The 19,061-nt window shown below is 41.3% G+C and overlaps 1 protein-coding gene across 23 annotated transcripts in view; it reads right to left on the minus strand.

The window, feature by feature from the left end:
• Window positions 1-6,725: 6,725 nt before the first annotated feature.
• Window positions 6,726-19,061, minus strand: part of SLMAP (sarcolemma associated protein) — a 91,290-nt gene continuing 78,954 nt past the window's right edge. For 13 of the 23 annotated variants that reach the window (XM_075432389.1, XM_075432409.1, XM_075432402.1 and 10 more), the window contains 2 exons: window positions 18,312-18,446; window positions 6,726-13,253 (listed from right to left, as the gene is read on the minus strand). In XM_075432389.1, coding sequence (XP_075288504.1) covers window positions 13,164-13,253; window positions 18,312-18,446 — 225 coding nt within the window. In that variant the 3' untranslated portion in view covers window positions 6,726-13,163. Of the gene's footprint in view, window positions 13,254-14,296; window positions 14,387-18,311; window positions 18,447-19,061 lie in introns of all 23 variants that reach the window. The other 10 variants (XM_075432412.1, XM_075432403.1, XM_075432406.1 and 7 more) reach the window with 1 other exon arrangement.

Raw genomic sequence — 19,061 nt, forward strand, 5'->3', positions numbered from 1 at the left:
CTTGGCAGCAGCTGCAGCTGTACTGTGGTGTATCAATTTGCTTTTTCAGCTCTGGCCAAAAAGGATGCACATTTCCTCCATGCCGTCTTACGTAGAAGAGACTGAACCTGAATGTGGTGATATTTTCTAATAGACACCAGCAAACCAAGCGCTTTACCGGCAGTTCATCACTGCCCTGAACACTACCACGCTGAATGACTAACACAGTGAATCCCAGAAACCAGACAGCGGTTCCCGTTACTTTATGGTTCAGGCATCATTTACAAAAGGCTTTTGGAGGAGTGCAAAAGCAGATTTCTGGAGGAAGCTGGAAGAGGACAAAAGAGCTGCCTGTGCTTTGCCTAGCACTCCCCAGCAGGCTGCAAGCACCAATTTACACATGGTTTAAAAGAAAAGAAAGTAATTTTTGCTAATAAATTACAGTTTGAAATGGAGTAAAGTCAGATTCACAGAGCTGATTTGGCTCAGGATACAGCGTCTGTCCTAAAATATGCACACTTGAAGATGAATCACATATGTCTCATAAGGACACTGTTTCTAAAATTTGCTCTCCCATAAGCATTTAAGGTTCCCATTCTGCAATAAAGGATGATGTCATTATTTATATTAATAAAGGTAATGGCGCTCAGGTCAAATCTAGGAAACCAGTCTCTTCCCTCTTAAAGTTTAGTAACCACATTAACTTTCTCACCAGGTCGGAGAGTGTAGGAGCTGGCCAGGGTATAAATAGAAACACAGAAAGATGAAGAAGGTGCAGAAGTGACCCGTAACACATACTTGACACGTGTTTCTTTCGTTCTTAGAAAACTGGCTAAGTTAAAAGTCATGTAGTTCTCACTGCTCTCACTCTGCCCGTATTAGGGAGACTAAAATTCCGCACAGGAGAGCTGCAACTGAAAAATATTGCCATTATACTAAGCACAAACAGCTTTTTCTTGAACACTGAGCATGCACGTGGCCTCCCCTCTCCCCCCCAGCTTACATTGTATGAGATTTTGGACAGTCAGAGAAAACTCTCCTTCCATATGTTCGGGATGTTAAGATTTCAACCTCCTTGCAGCAGGAAAATAAAGTCATCTTCTTTGTAACAGCACAGCACTGAGCACCCACACAGCACTGAAACAGTAACGCATGAACCCATCTCTGCCACTGCCGAGAACTGCGGGGATCCCGGAGCAGGTCTTGTTCCTGTCACGTCTGCAGACGCTCTGTTAGGGACTCCAGGGACAGAGAGCAATTACTAGGGTTTGTTTCTGCTTCCCAGGAGCAGTTCTGTTTAGGAGAGAATAGAAAGGGATTACTTTCACCTTACAGTTTGGACTTATAGGGTGTGAACTGAATTTTTCTTCCCACAGAGATACATTGTTGTAACAACTAAGTGTTATCGTGCCTTGTAACGGGGGGTGGGGTGGGGGGGGGCGGGGGGTTCCTTCTGAGCAGCGTACACAGTCCCGGGGACTAGCGAGGGCCCCAGTGAGCAGCACAGCTGGGGCTGCAGAGTGGGAAGGACTGCTGCCTTTAGGCCACACACTGAGGGGGTCCAAAAGCTTTTTTTCTTTTGTTTTGGGGGGCTTTGTTGGTTTTTGGGTTTGTTTTTTTTTGCTTTGTGTCTGCTATACTTGACATCTGCTTCTGGTGAAATTAACAAACTGCCTCATTTTACTGAACATTAAATGCAGATTAAAACAGGACTGTGAACTGCACTGACTGAATCTGCGGGACTGTAGGAAGTATCTGTGAAGCATTTCCCACTTACATGTGTGTAGAGAACAAAACATTTAAGTGAAGATAATTTTTTCCATATATATTACATACATTATTATATACAAAGGAGAATTAGACAAAACAAAACTAGAACAAAGATTCTTTGAAGTTTCTAAAGAATCTTTGTCTGTCTTAGCCACAGGGATGGCTTCAGCCAAGCTCCATGGATGAGGCAATGAATGAGGCGACAGATGCTCAAAGGCATCTCACTCGAAATACACGATTTAGCCAAAGCAATACTCAGACCACGCAGAGGACGTGCCGACACCAACATCATTCCTCCTACAGCAGAAGAGGTCCACAGATCTTACCTTCTCCTGACGTCGTCAGGCACAGGTCCGCCCTTCACCGTGCCCTATACCAGGTTCTGACACTTTGGCCAGGAGAGCAGCCACTACTGGGGGCTGTGCTCACAGCTGCCATGGCACTGGGCCCTCACAGCAGCGCGTGCATCTGTACGCTGCAAGGTGGTCTCCACCAAACCTCACTCCACAACGTTTCCTGCTGCAGTGACTGCCGAGACAAAAGCCTCTGCTTCCTGGAGACCCCAGTGACTAGGAGGGTGTCTCTAATTAAAACCCCCTTGGGTGTAACCTGCAGCTGCTTTCTATATTGTTCACCTGCTTAACGCTGCAAGCAAAGCCCCATGTCACCTCCATGTTGTTGCATAAAGCAGAAGACTTCTGCACTTGGGGCAAGGGAAGCCTGCCGGCCCAGCTCTCGGTGGTGGCGGAAGGTGCTGGCTTCGCACGGGCGAGAGGAAGCCTCGGGTCACAGCGGACCCTCAGGTCAATGCCAGGAAGGGGAAAAGAATGGAGCAGGCTTCCCGCGAGGTTCAGGCACAGGGCAGGAAGGCAGATATTGTCTCCAAGGCCCCTCTCTTTCACAGTGCATGAAACAGCACCTTCCACCCCACTGCAGGGCCAGCTGCCGCCTGCACAGGACAGCGGGTGGGCAGGGGCCATCCGCCGCCATGCTGGGCAGGGCAGCAGACAGGAACTGGGAAGACGGGGATGCTCTCTCAAGGTCTCCAGAGTACTGTTCTCCTCTGAGGCAGAACCTAGAACACCCCCATCCTTCCCCCTTCGCCCTTCCCTTCCTGATGCCCCCCCGCCCCAAGCCTCTCCTTTGCATTGTGTGGGAACTTTCCCCAAAGCACACTGTTTTCCCCTCATTTCCTTCCTCTCAAGACACCTGGAACTTCCTCCTGCAGGCCCCTGCCACCCCTCATGGTGACACGGGCCAGGCCACACTTCCCAGGGCAGCACCTCATTGTCTACGAAACCAAACCAACCACGCACACAGCACAGCGCTGCGGGGGTGACACACTCAGAGACAACACGACGACGGACACAAGGGCTTTCACGTACTGAAGATGACAAGTAACTTACTTCAACAAAAATAGCCTGACATACTTGAGGAAAAACAGAAGCAGCAACTACCAGCAAGGCTTCTTTCTCCAGAAGGCTGTAGGGGAAGCATTTTCCATCATGAAACGCGTGATGAAATGTGTTCAAAATTCGTGTTTTGACACGTCAAGCTGTTAGTAGAAGCCCCTTGCTTAAGAGTCAGTTTTCCAAGCAATAGGCAACGCAGCACAAAAACAAAAGAAAATAAATCCTTTCCAGCTTCAGCACCAGCTTAAAAGTTATTGGGAGGCAGCAAATATATTTGGGGAGAATTTCTCAACTCCCTTTTGCAAACTAAGTGATGCCTCAGCACAGATCTGTGTGCACAGCAAGCGCCACACGTCTCAACTTCACCCTTCCAGCATGCTGAATTTCAGAAGTTTGAAAGAGTGTTACCTGAACCTCTCCAATTAAAACTGCATTGAGGAAACTCAATTGATTAAAACTGCATTGAGGAAGCACAAAGCTTCATCCTGCTATGACAATCTGTAAAGATAAGTTGGGTTTTATGCAGTGCTCTGCTACGCTATCTTGTTTCTGCTACAGCATTCACTTGATTCACACTGCTTAGCTGGCCCATTCAGTGTGTACTGGTAAAACAGAAGTTCCATAAATGCACTTAACCCCAATGCTGGACCTCCAGCTGAAAGGCAACCCCACAAGGCAGACCGTAGTATACCGAGATGCAAGAGCAAGACAGTGCTTCTCACTGATGGACAAGTGTTCAAAGCATGATCACGTGGGTACTGCCAACTACCGGGGCTCAGTTCTCCCACTCTGGACACTTGTGCACGGTGGAGCAAGTGCAATCACATTTAACGAAATCAATCCTAGATCCCGCTTCTCCAAGCCCACCAGAACCCACATCACAGGAGATCATCTCAGCCTGTGCGATTGCAGAGGAAACCACAAAGTTATAAGCTGGATGCAAATAAGGCCATCATGTCTGCCTGAGCCTGCGGACAGCTGCCACTCACCGACAGGGCAGCAGCAGCTACAACCAGTGGAAAGTGGTCCACTTGACTCCAAGACCTCCATAAATGTAGCACCGAGCTTGAGCTGCTTTTGAACAGGTAAGCTACCTGCATACAGGATTCAGACAGCCACAGATCTCTGAGAGACCGGCTTTTCCCTTTTTCACATTCCAAGGGTCCTCTTTTCAGCTTCACTAGTCTTAGTCAGAACCAGGAAGGGTGAAGTGGTGGTGTCCCTAAACCAGTGTTAACAGGAAGTGACTCTACCCTGAGTCACCATCCTCTTTCTCCCCAGCTGGAGATGGCTGCGCACACCTGGATCGCTGGACACCTACAGCAATAGTCATCAAGACAAGCAGATGGCTTTCCAAGCTTGCTTGTCAGAGGCTGAAGGAAGCAACCTTCACATTAAACAGTTATAACTTTATATTTTCATAGTATCTTCACAACCAAAACTGAAAATCTCCAGTACGCGCTGAAAATCTAAAGAATAATATAGCAGTTGTCTGATGAAGTATCTGAGACAGCAGGATCTAGTTAAAGCCCTACTTACAGCCCAAGAAATTAAAGTTAACCCGTATTACTGCAGAATATTATTGCTCTTTAATTTAGAATCAAAAACTTACCATGTTTTAATAATCTCCAGTGAAATGTATTTCATGGGAACTGGAAACCATTTACATTAAATGAACCAAATGAACACCACTGACACATGAGTCCGTGTGCACATGAGCAGGACTGAGGGGCCTCAGCTGAGAAAGATCTCTGCCAGTACGGTAGTCTCATCTTCCATCTTGCTACACATTACATCAAAGGCTTCACCGATGAATTTCCTCGCCTGTCTGAGGGCAGTCAGCAGCAAAGGTGCCCAGCAGACCCACACTCCAAGCAGATGCCACATCCTACACATCTGACAAAGCAACTCAGTTCTCACCAAAGAAATACCCCAGAAGCACTTGTTCTGCTGGCATTATTCTGCTATTTGTTTCTTAATTACTGGGGGAAGCAGCAGTTTGGGGCCAATAATTTTTTACCACTCTCCAGATTTGAAATGACAAACACCATGTAAGTCCACAGAGATTTTTTTGCTATTTCTCTACTAAGTGTCTTCCTGACCAGGGGCACGGATGTGCTAAGGAACACCCTCGCTCACTGCATAAGCAGTCTTTCACATAAAGTAGCAAGGCAGATTGGTAATAATTTGCTATTGGCTGGGACATAACTAAGAAATGTATAAACATGATCCCACTGTGCAGATGCACCATGGCAGCAACTTCACATTTACTGTTTAAACAGACAGATGAGAGCCTTTAAATTTGAAAGTATTGGAAACTAAGGAAGAATTACAATTCAGAGCAGGCTGCCGAGGAAGGACGCACAATTGCTGCAACATGTAGCACAGAGGCACCAACACCTGGCCACGGCAAGTCTGCAAGTGCCATTAAAAAAATCACCGTGAAGTTGCTGCAGGCTACATTTTCACTTAAATGGCATTACAATAATTACGAAGTGGAAAAAACTGAGCAATAAATGCCTATTACAATGCCAGCTACAGCTGGATTACAGTCAAGTTCTGCAACAGAAAAACTGCCCATCAGCTGTGACTGCTGCACAAACAATAGAAAACCCAAATGCCTGTAATCTCACACCTAACTAGCCTGTAATGTTGGTACTGATCTTCAAGAATGAGCAAACCTTTTTGCTCACCACTCTTCACCTATAGCATCACTCAGAAATGAACTAATTCAGTCTTTGCCTCCTTGGTCTAAGAAAAAGCGTTCTGCACCAATATTTGGGAGACAGGAATTCGAGGCGAAGTTACTGGCTAATGTTAATGTCTTACACCTGCTAATCTAAGGTGTAATCTCTGCTACCAACTGCATCCCTTGTTCTTAGGCTTTTTTTTCCCCAAAAAAACCCCAAACATCTAATGCATCTGATAGAATGCTTTAATATTAACTCTGATTTTAACTTCTTACACAGAGAAACAGAAAACCAGCAAGTTATCACAGCCTGGAGTGGAACCACGCTTACTTGAACTACACCCTGGGGTGGATCCAAACCACAGAGCAAACAGGGAGGAGACTTCCCTTCCTCAAACTGCTCACGCTTGCTGAAAACTACGCCAGTGACTCAGTCCATGCCCTTCTGCTGAGTCAGCACTGAAGCAGAGCTCCAGAACGCATCTGATTTACAGTGCAGGCTAAAGACTGTAGGATTGTTGGTCTTCTAAAGGGATGATCTGTGAATGCCACCCTGAGGGTGTCTGGTCACCAGAACACGTGTAACCCCTGCGCAAACTGAGGTTACGCTCACCCCTATGTTCCAGCCCTCCTCTCCCGGGGCAGCAGGCAGACCTGTGGGAGCACTACGAGGAGGAGAGGTCGCATGGCTGTGAACCCCATTTGTACAAACTAAACAGGTAGATTGATACCAAGTTTAAAGTAAGTTTTAATTGATTTCACTAACTAGTAACTTGTCTTCTACTGCAATAAAACAGAATGCAGGAGGTTATTCGGGTATTGCAGAGTGCTGAAATTTGGAGTTAGGCTGAATGAAAGACTATGTACAATACAAATCAGCTTTCTGTTGTGTTGTAAATTTATTCTCATCATTTTTACCATTTATTCATCCCAAAAGACATATTGCATATTTGGAACATCTTTAAATAAGAGCCACTATATTATTAAAGACAAGTAATTTTGTCACATCAAAACTGATGACATACCCAATAAAAGTATTTTCCAGAGCAAGAACTCCTTACAAGAAATATAAATAGAATATAAACTTTATCAATGACCTAGCACAAAAAGATTACAATGCTAAACCCATTCCCTACTGAAGGCAGTACTTTACCACTCATAGCATGTGTGCAGTGTTTACAAAAAAAAAAAAAAAATCAATTTCCTAACAGAGGGTACTGAAACAAATACGGGGTAGCTTTTGGATAAATTTTATTCCACTAGAACAGAATGAATTGATCATTTAACCCTTTTCTCTCAAGTTACTGATTATTATGATCAGGTAAGAAAAAGTTACTTTTAGTTTAACCCAAGCTTTGGATTTGTTCAGCTTCATCAGATACAACGAAGAGAAGACATGCTTGGAAGCACATCCGCACTGTCAGCGTATCACCTGACATAACAGAAGAATTACATCACCTTACTAGCATCTCTATTCCCACAGCTGAGAATTATTTAACTAAGAATCTCAATTTCATCTCCATTCTAATGGTCACTAAATGCAAGTACTCATGACCTATCTTACCGCATGCAAGCGCAATCTCAGACGAGCAATGTATACACATGCACACACCCCCTCGGTGCGTTAGAAGTGTTACATTTCCAGCACTGGGAAAATACCCAAACTGCGTAGAACGAAAAATTCAAACACAGTGACATGAATAACTTAGAATTAGAAATGCCTTATAGAGGAAAGCAGCAGTAACAGGCAACAATGTGATGGGGCTGACGGCAGAGAGCAAGATGTATGAACTTGGGAAAACGACTGGTTTTGCTTCACCTTAAGATCTAAGCAAATCACATAGTAATCAGTATAGAACTCAAGAATGTAGAGTAATTCAAAAAACCTTTTAAAATAAAATTTGACTTTTATAAGCTTTAAAAAAAGTAAGTATCAGTGCTATTAAACCAAGGCTTCTGTAAATCACTTGACATTCCAATAGAAGTTATCACTACACTACTATCACTTTAATAATCCAGGTTAAAAACCAGCTGACAGACTGCAAAAACTAAGTGAAGGAATTATTGTATGAATGTTTTCCCTACAGTCCTGCAGGGATCTGGTTTTGGCTCACTATCGTTCAACAGCATATGATCAATAAACTACAAAAGCTGCAGTAGTCATCCCTGTTAAAACCTGAAGGGGACAAAAATCCAAACCACACTGATGGCATGCTGAACAGTAATGGGAACAGGCTGCTGCCTTGAACTGCTTGCCTACCACACAATACTGCAAGCTCAGATATCACACGGCTCGGGTGATGCAAGGAACGCACAGACTTGATTCACAAGATTAAAATCCAAAGGCTAGAAGCCAATGAATCCCTCAAAGGGTTTGACAAACAGCCAAATAAGAATAGCAGACCAGGATATAAAGCTTATTATCTATTTATACAATGTTAGTAAGGTCATTACTGTAAGGACATGTTCTGTTCTGGCATCTATTCTTCAAAGAAGAGCATTCTGAAAATTAGAAATAGTTTAAAAAGCTGACAATGAGAACTAGAGGGATGAAAAAAAATTTGAGAAGTTCAATCCATTCATATAAAGTAAGATTGAAAGGTATTTTGATCATGGTATGTCAATCCCTGGATCAGGACATTTGCAGTAGTAGAACACCCTCCAAGAGAGATATATTGAAATCCAACAGTTGAGGGCCAAAGCGAGATGAAATCAAACATGGGGTTGGGTTTTGGAGCCTTTTCTGAGGCCAGTAGTTGCTCAAGTAACTTACCTACAGAGACGATGGATTCTTTTTCTGAAGCTCTTAAAGCAAGACTTCTTTTTTTCCTAAAATACATGCTTAACTTATTCACATTATGCTTCTACTGCTGAAATCAGTCGGTGAAGTTTTATGACCGTAATATCCACAAAAGTGATCACACACGTTCACCTCCACCCTCACCAACAAATGGAAACGTGAGCCTCTGATGGCCCTTACCACTAAACCCTCTGTTTCAGCTGCAAATTTGCCTGCTACTTCTGGGAGCCTTTAGGCCAATACTGGTAGCACCCATGGCTTTAAGAACAGTGACGGGTACAATCCTCTCTCCAAGCAGGAGAACCTGGCTCTGTGGGCAAAACCTTTGTTCACCAATTCGAGCGAGTTAGCACAAACTCAAAACCCAGGAAGGCAGGAAGAACTAGGAGACCCACACTGCAGCGATTTCCCACCAGAGGAGAAAGAAAGGAATTCTGTGTCCAGAAGCATGCACAAAGAGAGACTGGGATGAGTAGATCAGCTGCATCTGAGGAATTCAATGCAGCTGTTTGCTGGAAGCAACCACCCCTCAGATCCAGAGGTATATGCTTGAGAGACAGAGGGAGAGAATATGGTTTATCATTCTTTCATATGACCAATTGCTGTATGAATGCAGACTCAAAATCTTGAGACGGCTGCTAATGAAATACCAATGGTGGATGAAAAGCCAGAGGGGAAAAAAAGGCCCTTGGTGGAAAGCAGCCAGCCCCAGTTCCAGAGCCAGTGCAAACTGCAGCGGCTTCCCAAAAGCCATCGTGGTGACCTGATGTTTTAAAGCACTCAGATGCTGCTGGCAGAATGAATCTTGGCAGTGGATTTGTCATGGAGAAGATTCAAGCTGAAGAAATGATTCTTGCAAGTGGCAGAACCCTACAGATTAAGGCAGGAGACACTCAAAATCTTATGTAAAACACGCTGAAAATTTGAACAGGTAACATACTTCCAAAGACTTGATTAGAAAAATAACTTAGGAATATATCCCCAAAATACATGCACAGACGATTACCTTTGCTTCAGCCATCAGTCATTTGATACTAAGTCTCACTAAGACTGTTGTATGAGGAAACTTCGCAATGTATCATGCAGGCTCATAATTCTCCATTTAGCACCAAAAAAATCCAGAGATTCTGCAAGAAGGATGAGGCCAAGACTCTGGAAGAACGCATTTAATTCAGCTACAAGGAACAGGAAAATTACACTGTACTTTTTCTATTTTGTATATTTATATTTTTAAATAAGAGGCCTGCTGGTAGTCCCTATGCAGGTAGAATTCTTTCAGAATTTAGAAAAAGGTGCCTCAGTCAGGACATCAGGACAAAACTGAAGTAGTGTTAAGATATTTTATTATATTAAATCTTCCAAATTGAACTAGCAACTGATAAAACAACTCCCACGCTATTTTTTTCTAGTATGAAGAATCTTTTGAAAACCTCAAACTTCAGTGCAAGCTCAGAGCATTTATTTTACAAATAGACTTAGAGCATTTTACACGTTTGTGTAAAGCTGCTCGTTACAGTAACTCCAAGGCTTAGCTAATCAAGCCTCACAATTAAAAAGAACCTAAATATGAATGTGAAAGAATACATATATTTACTATGAACAAATGCAACAAAAATCAGAGAGGTTTGCGCATAGAGTGCTTGCAAAATAACTCCACTTGCTGCTTTAGTATCAAAGCAGTCAAAACCAGCAACTTCCCAGTTATCTAATCCTTCTCCAGGGATTCTCACAACGAAAGAGTGAACTGAGCATTTTAGCTCATTCTTGATCATTTTGAACATGCAAATGTCAAGAACTCCTGGGAAAGGCACTGTATTGGGGAACCACAGGTACACCTGTAAGCACAAACCCCCATGCAACGTGTACTATGCACCTGTGTACTCAGTATAAATACGCACACATGCACAGAATTAAATTGGAAGTCTTTCTCCTTTAATACAGCCATGTTGGGTCTCAAATTTAAGCTCTCTGATGCTCTAAAGATTTCTGAAAACACAACATTTGTCTTTAACACGAGCACAAACTTCTGTCACAGGCAGTGTTGCTCAGCATGGGGAACCAAGCAGCAGCACAGGCCCACCCTGAGGCTGGTCCCAGGGCACTCAGCTCCTTCCCTTCTGCCAGCCAGGAGGGACCAGTGCTCCACCGGGCTCCACTCCACCTCCTCACACCATGTCTACATGCTACGGGCGGGGAGGAGGGAACAGAATCAACTGGAACAGAAACAGTAGCCAAAAGAGGGACGAAGAGGGAGTTCAAGATGCTAAAGAAGAGAGGAGGCAGCATCAGTCTCCCTTCCCCCTTTCCACTGTTGCCCCACTATCTGCAGCCACTGCTTCTCCGATCTTCACAGCCCCTGTCACAGGTATGATCTGCCCTTCGGCTGTGAACACTTTTTTTTCTGCCTCATGGCAGTACGCTCTCAAAAGGCTCTCTCCTCCCCCTTTTCTTTCTGAAAACCATCGCTAGGAGAGAGATCAGACAGACAAAAACTTAAACCAGTGCAAGTGTGAAATACAAGGTAAAAAAAGTCTTCTGCTATTACTGGACATGCTGCAGACATTGTGCCTAGTAACTGTGGCAATATGTAGTGCAAAAGAAACTTAGCATGAATCTTTTGTTTTTAAATGACATTCAACTCAAACATGCATAGGGAGAGTAAAGTTATTTTATTAAATCATGCACATCACGTGTGTTAGTGCAAATAGTTTAATCTGTACTCCAGAAATTCTATTGTATTTTTATACCTTTACAAAATAGATTTAAAACAATTATTTACTTTAAAAAAATGTAATTCTGAAGTTAAGCATTTCAGAACAATATTTGCAATAACCTATATACAAGAGGTACTAAGTACCACTGGCATACGAGTGTTCTGTGGTTGGGTGGCTTCCTGCAACTGAAAAGGATGAAATGAATTAACTAAATGACAATATTTTCTACAAGTCACTTGTGGACTATTTTTTCCAACTAATAATCCTCCCATTAAAAATCCCAGGTAACTTAAGATAGAACCTTTAATTAAAGGACAACGACCCTCAAAACCTCACAAAGTAAATTGTATGCTAAATTTCTATTTAAATATTTAAACTATCTGTCGATTGCCATAACATTTTTTAAAGCCAATTCAATTGCTGAGATTACCTCCCTGTTTTGAAATTTTCCTTAGCAGAGCCATTTTACTTTACCATTCTTCAGCATATTATTTAAGTCTTTAATAAACTTTTTTGACAGAACTGTTGAGCTGAACAAGACAACTACAGTCTATATTTAATTCAGCACTAACTACAGTGATTCCCACCAAAAGTCAGCAAATAGCAATAGTTATAGTACTTAGATAAGGAAAATAAACTTTGTAATGGGGACCACTGCATCATACATACAGCCATGTGATGAGGATGCACAAAATTTTACTACCAAATTAAAATCATCTTGACCTGACAATACATCATCAGGTATATGATTCCAATTTTGTAGTATTTTATGTATCTTAGATTTTTTCAGCTAATCACAGACGTACTGTAGCAGTTCTCTTAATAAAGTTACGTCAACAAAAGCTTATCTAAAGAGCTTCTCCAGCTCAAGTCAGAAAGTATCAAATGACTGAAAAAATAAATTGATACATGTGGTACGTGAGAAAGTATTCATACTTTTAAAGAATGCACCTCTTTAAATATCTGAAATTTAATAAATTACATTCAAACTAAAGTTAATGTAAGTTGAATCACTGCACTATGTCCATCAAATGACCAAGTACTTGCTCCCAGAAATACCTTTGTTCACTCAAGAACACACACATGCTTACACTCACACACGCGCACACTAAATACTCTAGGCTGGTCTTCACCATCGATATCTGTATCTCTTTAAGGCTGGACATGAATTGTGTTTACTCCCAAAAATCATTAATAAAGCAATCCTTATCAAAGAAAAATATGCTTCCTTCAAAAGGCATAGTAAGTTTTCTTAAGTCTTGTTCCCAACAGCTCAGTGACTAACAGCAAGTAAAATGGTATCCTTGTTTTTTTTAAAAAAAAAAAAAAATAAAAAAAAAAATTGTACTGAAAGGCACTGAGCACACTGCATCTGTTTTCCAAGTATCTGCAATGTTACTTGGCTTGGGTGTCCAAATCAGAAATGTGTTTTTCTTTTTAAATCTGGCAATCAGATTCTATAGTAAGTGTCCACAACCCTAGCCATTATAAATAATTTGGTACCAAGAAGCCTACTTTAGGCCACCATTATAGTATTCAGAATCCCAACATACTAATTTAAAACTTGCATGAAATTGTAAGCAAAAATATTGCTCACAGTACGATGAACCACAATTTTATTCCCTCTTTATAGACAGATACATTTTATACAGTTTAAAGCAAATGACCCTACTGCTGTTCTCACGCAGAGCTGTGCTGTATTAACAGGTAAAAAGGAAGAGAATTAATCTGTTTTCCCTCAGTATATGAATGTTGCCAGCTTCTAAAGGGAGGACGGTGTATGGATTCAACAACAGTTCTCATGGAGAAGCTCTGGTTAGGCCTGGGTACAGCACCACGGCTGTTACAGCAACCAAAGCTGCCATCACAGGCATCCATGGCCATTGTCTCTGTGTGGAGAGAAAAAAAAAATCAATATCATATTTGTTCTAATTCATACTAATCAGTTTACCTCGTGGTTCCTGAAAGTCCTGAGTACCTGTTGATAGGCATCACTGAAATGTTACCCATGAGCCCTACCGCAGGCTAGTCCTGACTTAGAGCATGACAGTAAACCGTGCTTCTCTAGCAAGGGGAACTCCACAACTCTTCACGACTGAGGATCGTCAGGAGAACTTTTGGCAGTTCTGTATTTCCAGTTTCATTACCGTACACACCTCAAAGAAAACTGCTATTAAACCTGCCAGAGCTTAAGATGTTTAAAACATCGTTTGTGCCAAGTAATTGCTAGACACAGGATTATGCAGCACTGACATCTTTAACTTAGCTTTTGAATGTTTCAATCCAGATCTATGAAGTTAGTTTGCAGCAGATCCTAACAACATCATTTCAAATGGATTGTCACAACATTTCATGACAACAATAGCATTTTCAGAGGAGGACACACTGAGAGATGTTAAGAGAAAATGCAAGCTGAGAGTTCAGAATACAAACCAACCACCTATTTCTCATCTTGTCTTTTATTCCATCTTCTTCATAGCAATAGTGAGAAAAGTTAAAGTGTTTAGAGCCAGAGAGGAATTTCTTAGTCCATATATAGAACCAAAGCTTGTTGATTTTTATTATTATTTAGAGGCAAACTCTTCATTTTTCATAGTTAATTAAGCAATTAAGTTTTCTTACAGGCCCTAGTATTGCAGCATTGTGCAAAAGGTAGCCCATTTGCTAAAGACAAACTGAGACCATGTTAGAACAGGCACATTCAGAACCAGTTAGAACAAAATTCATTGTTAGAATTAAAGAAATCACACAGATGTTAAATGATTAGTTGATTGCTCAGCTCATCAGTATCAACAGAATGGCATATTAAATGAAGGGTTTGCTTCAGCTAAAGAAATACCTGTGAGCATTTCACCATGCACTATCTTATACAGAAATGGCACAAACAGGTGAGAGGGACAAACATACATCGACTGAACAGTAGTGCTTGTACCTTTCGCTACCACAATGGGCCGTAACACCAATACAGGAAAGCCAGGATTAGGCCGATGAATACGGCTGGGACGGGTTGTAATATGGAAGGCTAAAGAAGGGAAGGGATATTAAAAATCACTTTGTGCTATAAACCAATCAGGTAAAGATGATTTAGAGAGGGGGAAAATAAGTCAGTGAGTTTTGTTTTAATTGAAATGTATTAAAGACATCTAACACAATACAGCATTATCTAATCTGGTATACAAAGTTAGTACACCATTCTACTCAAATGAACAGGGATGTTTAAAAATAAACAGAAGTAAGCATAAAATGTTCTACAAAACCTCTTGTCACAACTTGGAATTTAGCACTTAAAAACAAAATAAATCTTAAACTGATTTGCCTGTATTTTATTTATAGTTGGTCTCAGTATTTCTAAGCGACAGGAAATCCCCACCGGATTTCTTAAGGCAGAAAGACTCACACCAGATATTGAATTTTTCAGCTACTTCTTCATTCCTTGCAAGTTAGGCTTTCCTATTTTCCACCACCAGCTTCCAGGAGGAAAAAAAAAAAAAAAAAAAAATCTTTTTCCTCCATTAGTGAATTGATTACAACTCTGTCCACAGGCAAACCCAGTAGTTCAGACTTTTCCGTGAGATTGTAACATGACTGTACAATCAACACTAAGCTCCTATACAGCAGGGAAGTACATTTCTATTAGAGACACCACAAAGATCAGCATCTCTGGCAGGTCATCAGCCTTGGGACCAAAGGCAAGTCTGAAAATTGATCAAATGTTGCAGCTGGGCCAAACTACCAGCTGGCAAGATTGCAGGGTTCATTTAGCTTATGGCCTTGCTAGAACCACCTACACGTTTTCTCAGCTACATTCAATTATCTGCAAACTGCTCTGCTTCTCATTCTGGAGGGACAGCCTCTCTCCTTAAATATGATAAATTAAAAGCAAAAAAGCACCAGATTCCTTTTTAAGCTGTCCTTGGAGGACATCTGCTTTCTCTGTATCCTAGGTTATATATTCGTGCACACACACAGACACACACAGGTTAAGTTCAAACCATGCCAAATATATTCTTAAGAACTTTTTTGTGCTGAAGCCACCTTGATTTTGTTTGGACAAATAAATAATAAATTTATGTATGAAGACTTTCTAAAACATTGAGATTCGTAAATAAAATCTCATCCTGTTAAGAATTTGTAGAAGTCACTTAATCATAGAACGTCCAATATGGTTCGAAACAGGAATAATAGAAGGTATTCTAGTCTCTGCCATTCAATTCAAATTTGTTTTGATCAAGGCAAGTATTTAATAGACAAATTATGTGTAATTCTTAAAGTCTTTTTCATGCAGGATTATTTTTGTGTCATTGGTGCCAAAAATCAGAGTGCCACCTTCCCACAGAAAGCATGTTGGTAGAAATAATCACAGCAGTGTTCAAAAAAGTGCCACAAGTTTAAGTCAACCAGAGCAGCTAATGTTCTCAAACCACTCACATAAATAAGTCTGTCATACAAAGCGCATCAGAAAATTATCAGTGACTACAAGCATGCAAGCACAAATAGTACACCACACTGCTAGGAGTTTCAGAACACAACACTTCTTTTTTTTTTAGAAAGTAAAAATTATGTATAAAAACTTTATATGATACCCCAAATGGAGTACAGAAGCCTTGTCTTTTTTAACATTTGTTAGTTCATTGAACAATTCTATGGACTTTTTAAACTTTTTTTAATTTTATTTTTTAAGTTATACGCATTCATGGCTGCGGCATCTTAGAAAATGAAACAGATGATAAATATCCACCATATTAAATGAAATTGCCTCCAAATGATTAGATTTCCCCCCTCATGAACTTATCAATCTATAACAAATCTCCTTATTGTTGAGGAGCATTTAACTAGGTGCTTCATCAAAAAATATGCATCCTGTATTAGAACAGAAGGTACGCAAATGCAGACACAAATGGGCTGCAAAAAGGAACAAATCCCACAGTGGGAACTCACTTTTTGTTGTACACCGTCCTCAGAAAAGAAGTAGCAGATAACGATTCCAGCATAAGGGGACAACGGTACTTGAAAAAATCGACCTTGGAACTCAGCCCAGTGTCCATGATGCGTCAAATAATTCACAAGTTATGTATGTTTGACACTACTGACTGTGAGTGAGTAATGCTTGCTTGAACAGCAAGCTTGTCCTGGAAGCCTTTTTATGGTTGGATGCTATTCATTGTACCCTGACCTCCAGGTTTCAACTATCACAACTAACTCCTCCTCTGGAAGCAGACTTTGGCAACTGCAATGGCTCCTGATTTCATTTAGATACTCATCTCAGATTCTTCCTAAAATTTCCCTACCCTTGCAAGCTTTTCCTTTTTCACCAGGTGCTCCAATGCCCTTCACAGTATTTCTTCCCTTTACTATCCCCCTTTTTCCACTGATCGTTTTAATCCTGCGGTTAATGTTTTTAACAGAGCAGAAAATCTCACATTCACAGTTATTTATTCAGTGTGATCTCTTAGAATTGTAGAATCATAGAATGGTTTGGGTTGGAAGGGACCCTAAAGATCATTTGGTTCCAACCCCCCTGCCATGGGCAGGGACCCCTTCCACCAGACCAGGCTGCTCAAAGCCCCGTCCAGCCTGGCCTTGAACACTGCCAGGGAGGGGGCACCCACAGCTTCTCTGGGCAACCTGTGCCAGGGCCTCTCCACCCTCAGAGTGGAGAATTTCTTTCTTATATCTAATCTCAAGCTACCCTCTTTCAGTCTAAAGCCATTACCCCTGTCCGATCACTATGTGCCCTGGTAAAAAGTCCCTCTCCAGCTTTCTTGCAGGCCCCTTCAGGTACTGGAAGGCTGCAGTAAGGTCTCCCTGAAACTCTCTTCTACTAGAATGGCAGTTTGTTTGTTTGGTTTTGACTTCTGCCTACTTTGGTAACTCAGTATCATCTGAGCATTGCAGAAGAACCCTAAGCAGGAAGCAAGTTCCATGAGAATTTCAACATCATATTCTTGAAAATACGGCTGAAAAAAGTGAGGGGGGTTTGAATTCTTCACATCTTTTGACAACTCTACCACGTTAGAGGTTTACATTCAGTAAATGGCTACAGCAAGAGTATTCATACAAACTTTGGGCATCTGGCAGCCAGCTGATTTTAGAGAATAGTACCTGTAAAACTTTCTTCATAGTCAGAGAAACATTTTTCTAAAAGGCTATTACAGAGCATCCATTATCCGCCTGTTTCGTACTGTCCACTACAGGAGTCGTTCACCCTGCGCTGATCATAAAGGCAGTACAGGAAGACAATAAACCAACCATCCCAGTGTAGCAATAAGGTAGCTAAAATGAGGCTACCTCTACCTTCTATTGTGTCTGCCGCACCCTTAACATTTGGAGGATTTCAGAAGTCTCAGGATTAGAAAATGTTGTCCCTAACTGTAAACTCAATTCTAGTAATACAACCTCTCAAATTAATTGCAACAGAAAAGAATATTTTCATTAGTGAATAGATAGGACAGTTCAACTGCACTGTTTACAGCATGAGCTGACCAGGGATAACCACTGTTAAGAAGCATGAGCAAGAGTAAGGAGGGAACATCCATTTTAATTAACACTAGTAAAATAAAAGCATCTTGAAAAAGGTTGCTTAATTCACCTGGATCCAGCCTTCTCTGCTTTCACCCATGTATCACTCTCAGATATTAAAAAGTTTTGCTTAGTTCTGGTTTACTAGTATTCAAGCCAGATGTTTTCAAGACAACAGATATCTAAGGCTGTATTTAAAACAGTCACACAACTGTAAAGTTAACCTGCATGCATAACTGTAACAGTGTAATGACCTGCAAATTTGCACGGGTAGTACCAGAATGGAATTTTGTATATAATACAGTAAACAGCCTTTTTTTTTTTTTTTTAAAGTCTGTCCTTTTCTATTTGACACTTGCATATTCCCTCAATCAACAGAATTGCCAGTGTCATAACTGAACTTCCCCACATGTTTTGTACAGACTTACGTTGTTTCCTTTTTCTTGTAGCAGCTTCAGGTTTTCTTTACATTGTTTGAGTTCCTCCGTGAGTGACTGATTTTCTTGTTCAGCCATCTCATACTTCTCCTTCAGCTCTGAGAGCACAGTCTGTGTTCTTTCATACTAAACACAAAGAGAAAACAGTCTGCGGACCCCTGGACACCCAACATGTGCTCACATTCACTTAGCGTGCAGCTTCCTCTCCTGTCCTCTCCCTAGAGTAACTCGCCTTGGACCAGGTACACTCTCTTTTCATAAAAGCAGGGTACCAAAATCTTAGTTTAGATTTTCTTTTTTGCTAGATGAAGATTTTGTCCCTGACTTTGAAGGGGTTGGATTAGTAAAAACAAGGAAACATGAAGCAAATGCAAGGACTTCATTAATCTCTCCTACCAAACAACTACTCATTACCATATTGAAAAGGACCATAAAAACCACGAAAAAAGAAGAAACAGGGGAACAAGGAGTCCCTTACATTTAAATAGTGGTTGTACATCTAGGCTGTAGCTTAAATACCTACGCCAATCAAACAGGTGCAATCAACATTCTGTATGCAGTAAACCAAACCCTCTTCCCATACAGCAAACTCCAACACAAGAGTAAGAAACGCATTTCTTACTTATTCTTTACAAATACAACTGATTACAAAGATACAGACTAACAAGACTGAGTTTTTCAAATTCTGAAAATGGTAAGGAATGTGACATGGATGAATTGATGACAGAGCAAAGAAAAGGC

This window comes from Opisthocomus hoazin, chromosome 11 (genome assembly GCF_030867145.1).
Source record: "Opisthocomus hoazin isolate bOpiHoa1 chromosome 11, bOpiHoa1.hap1, whole genome shotgun sequence".
Lineage (NCBI taxonomy): Eukaryota > Metazoa > Chordata > Aves > Opisthocomiformes > Opisthocomidae > Opisthocomus > Opisthocomus hoazin.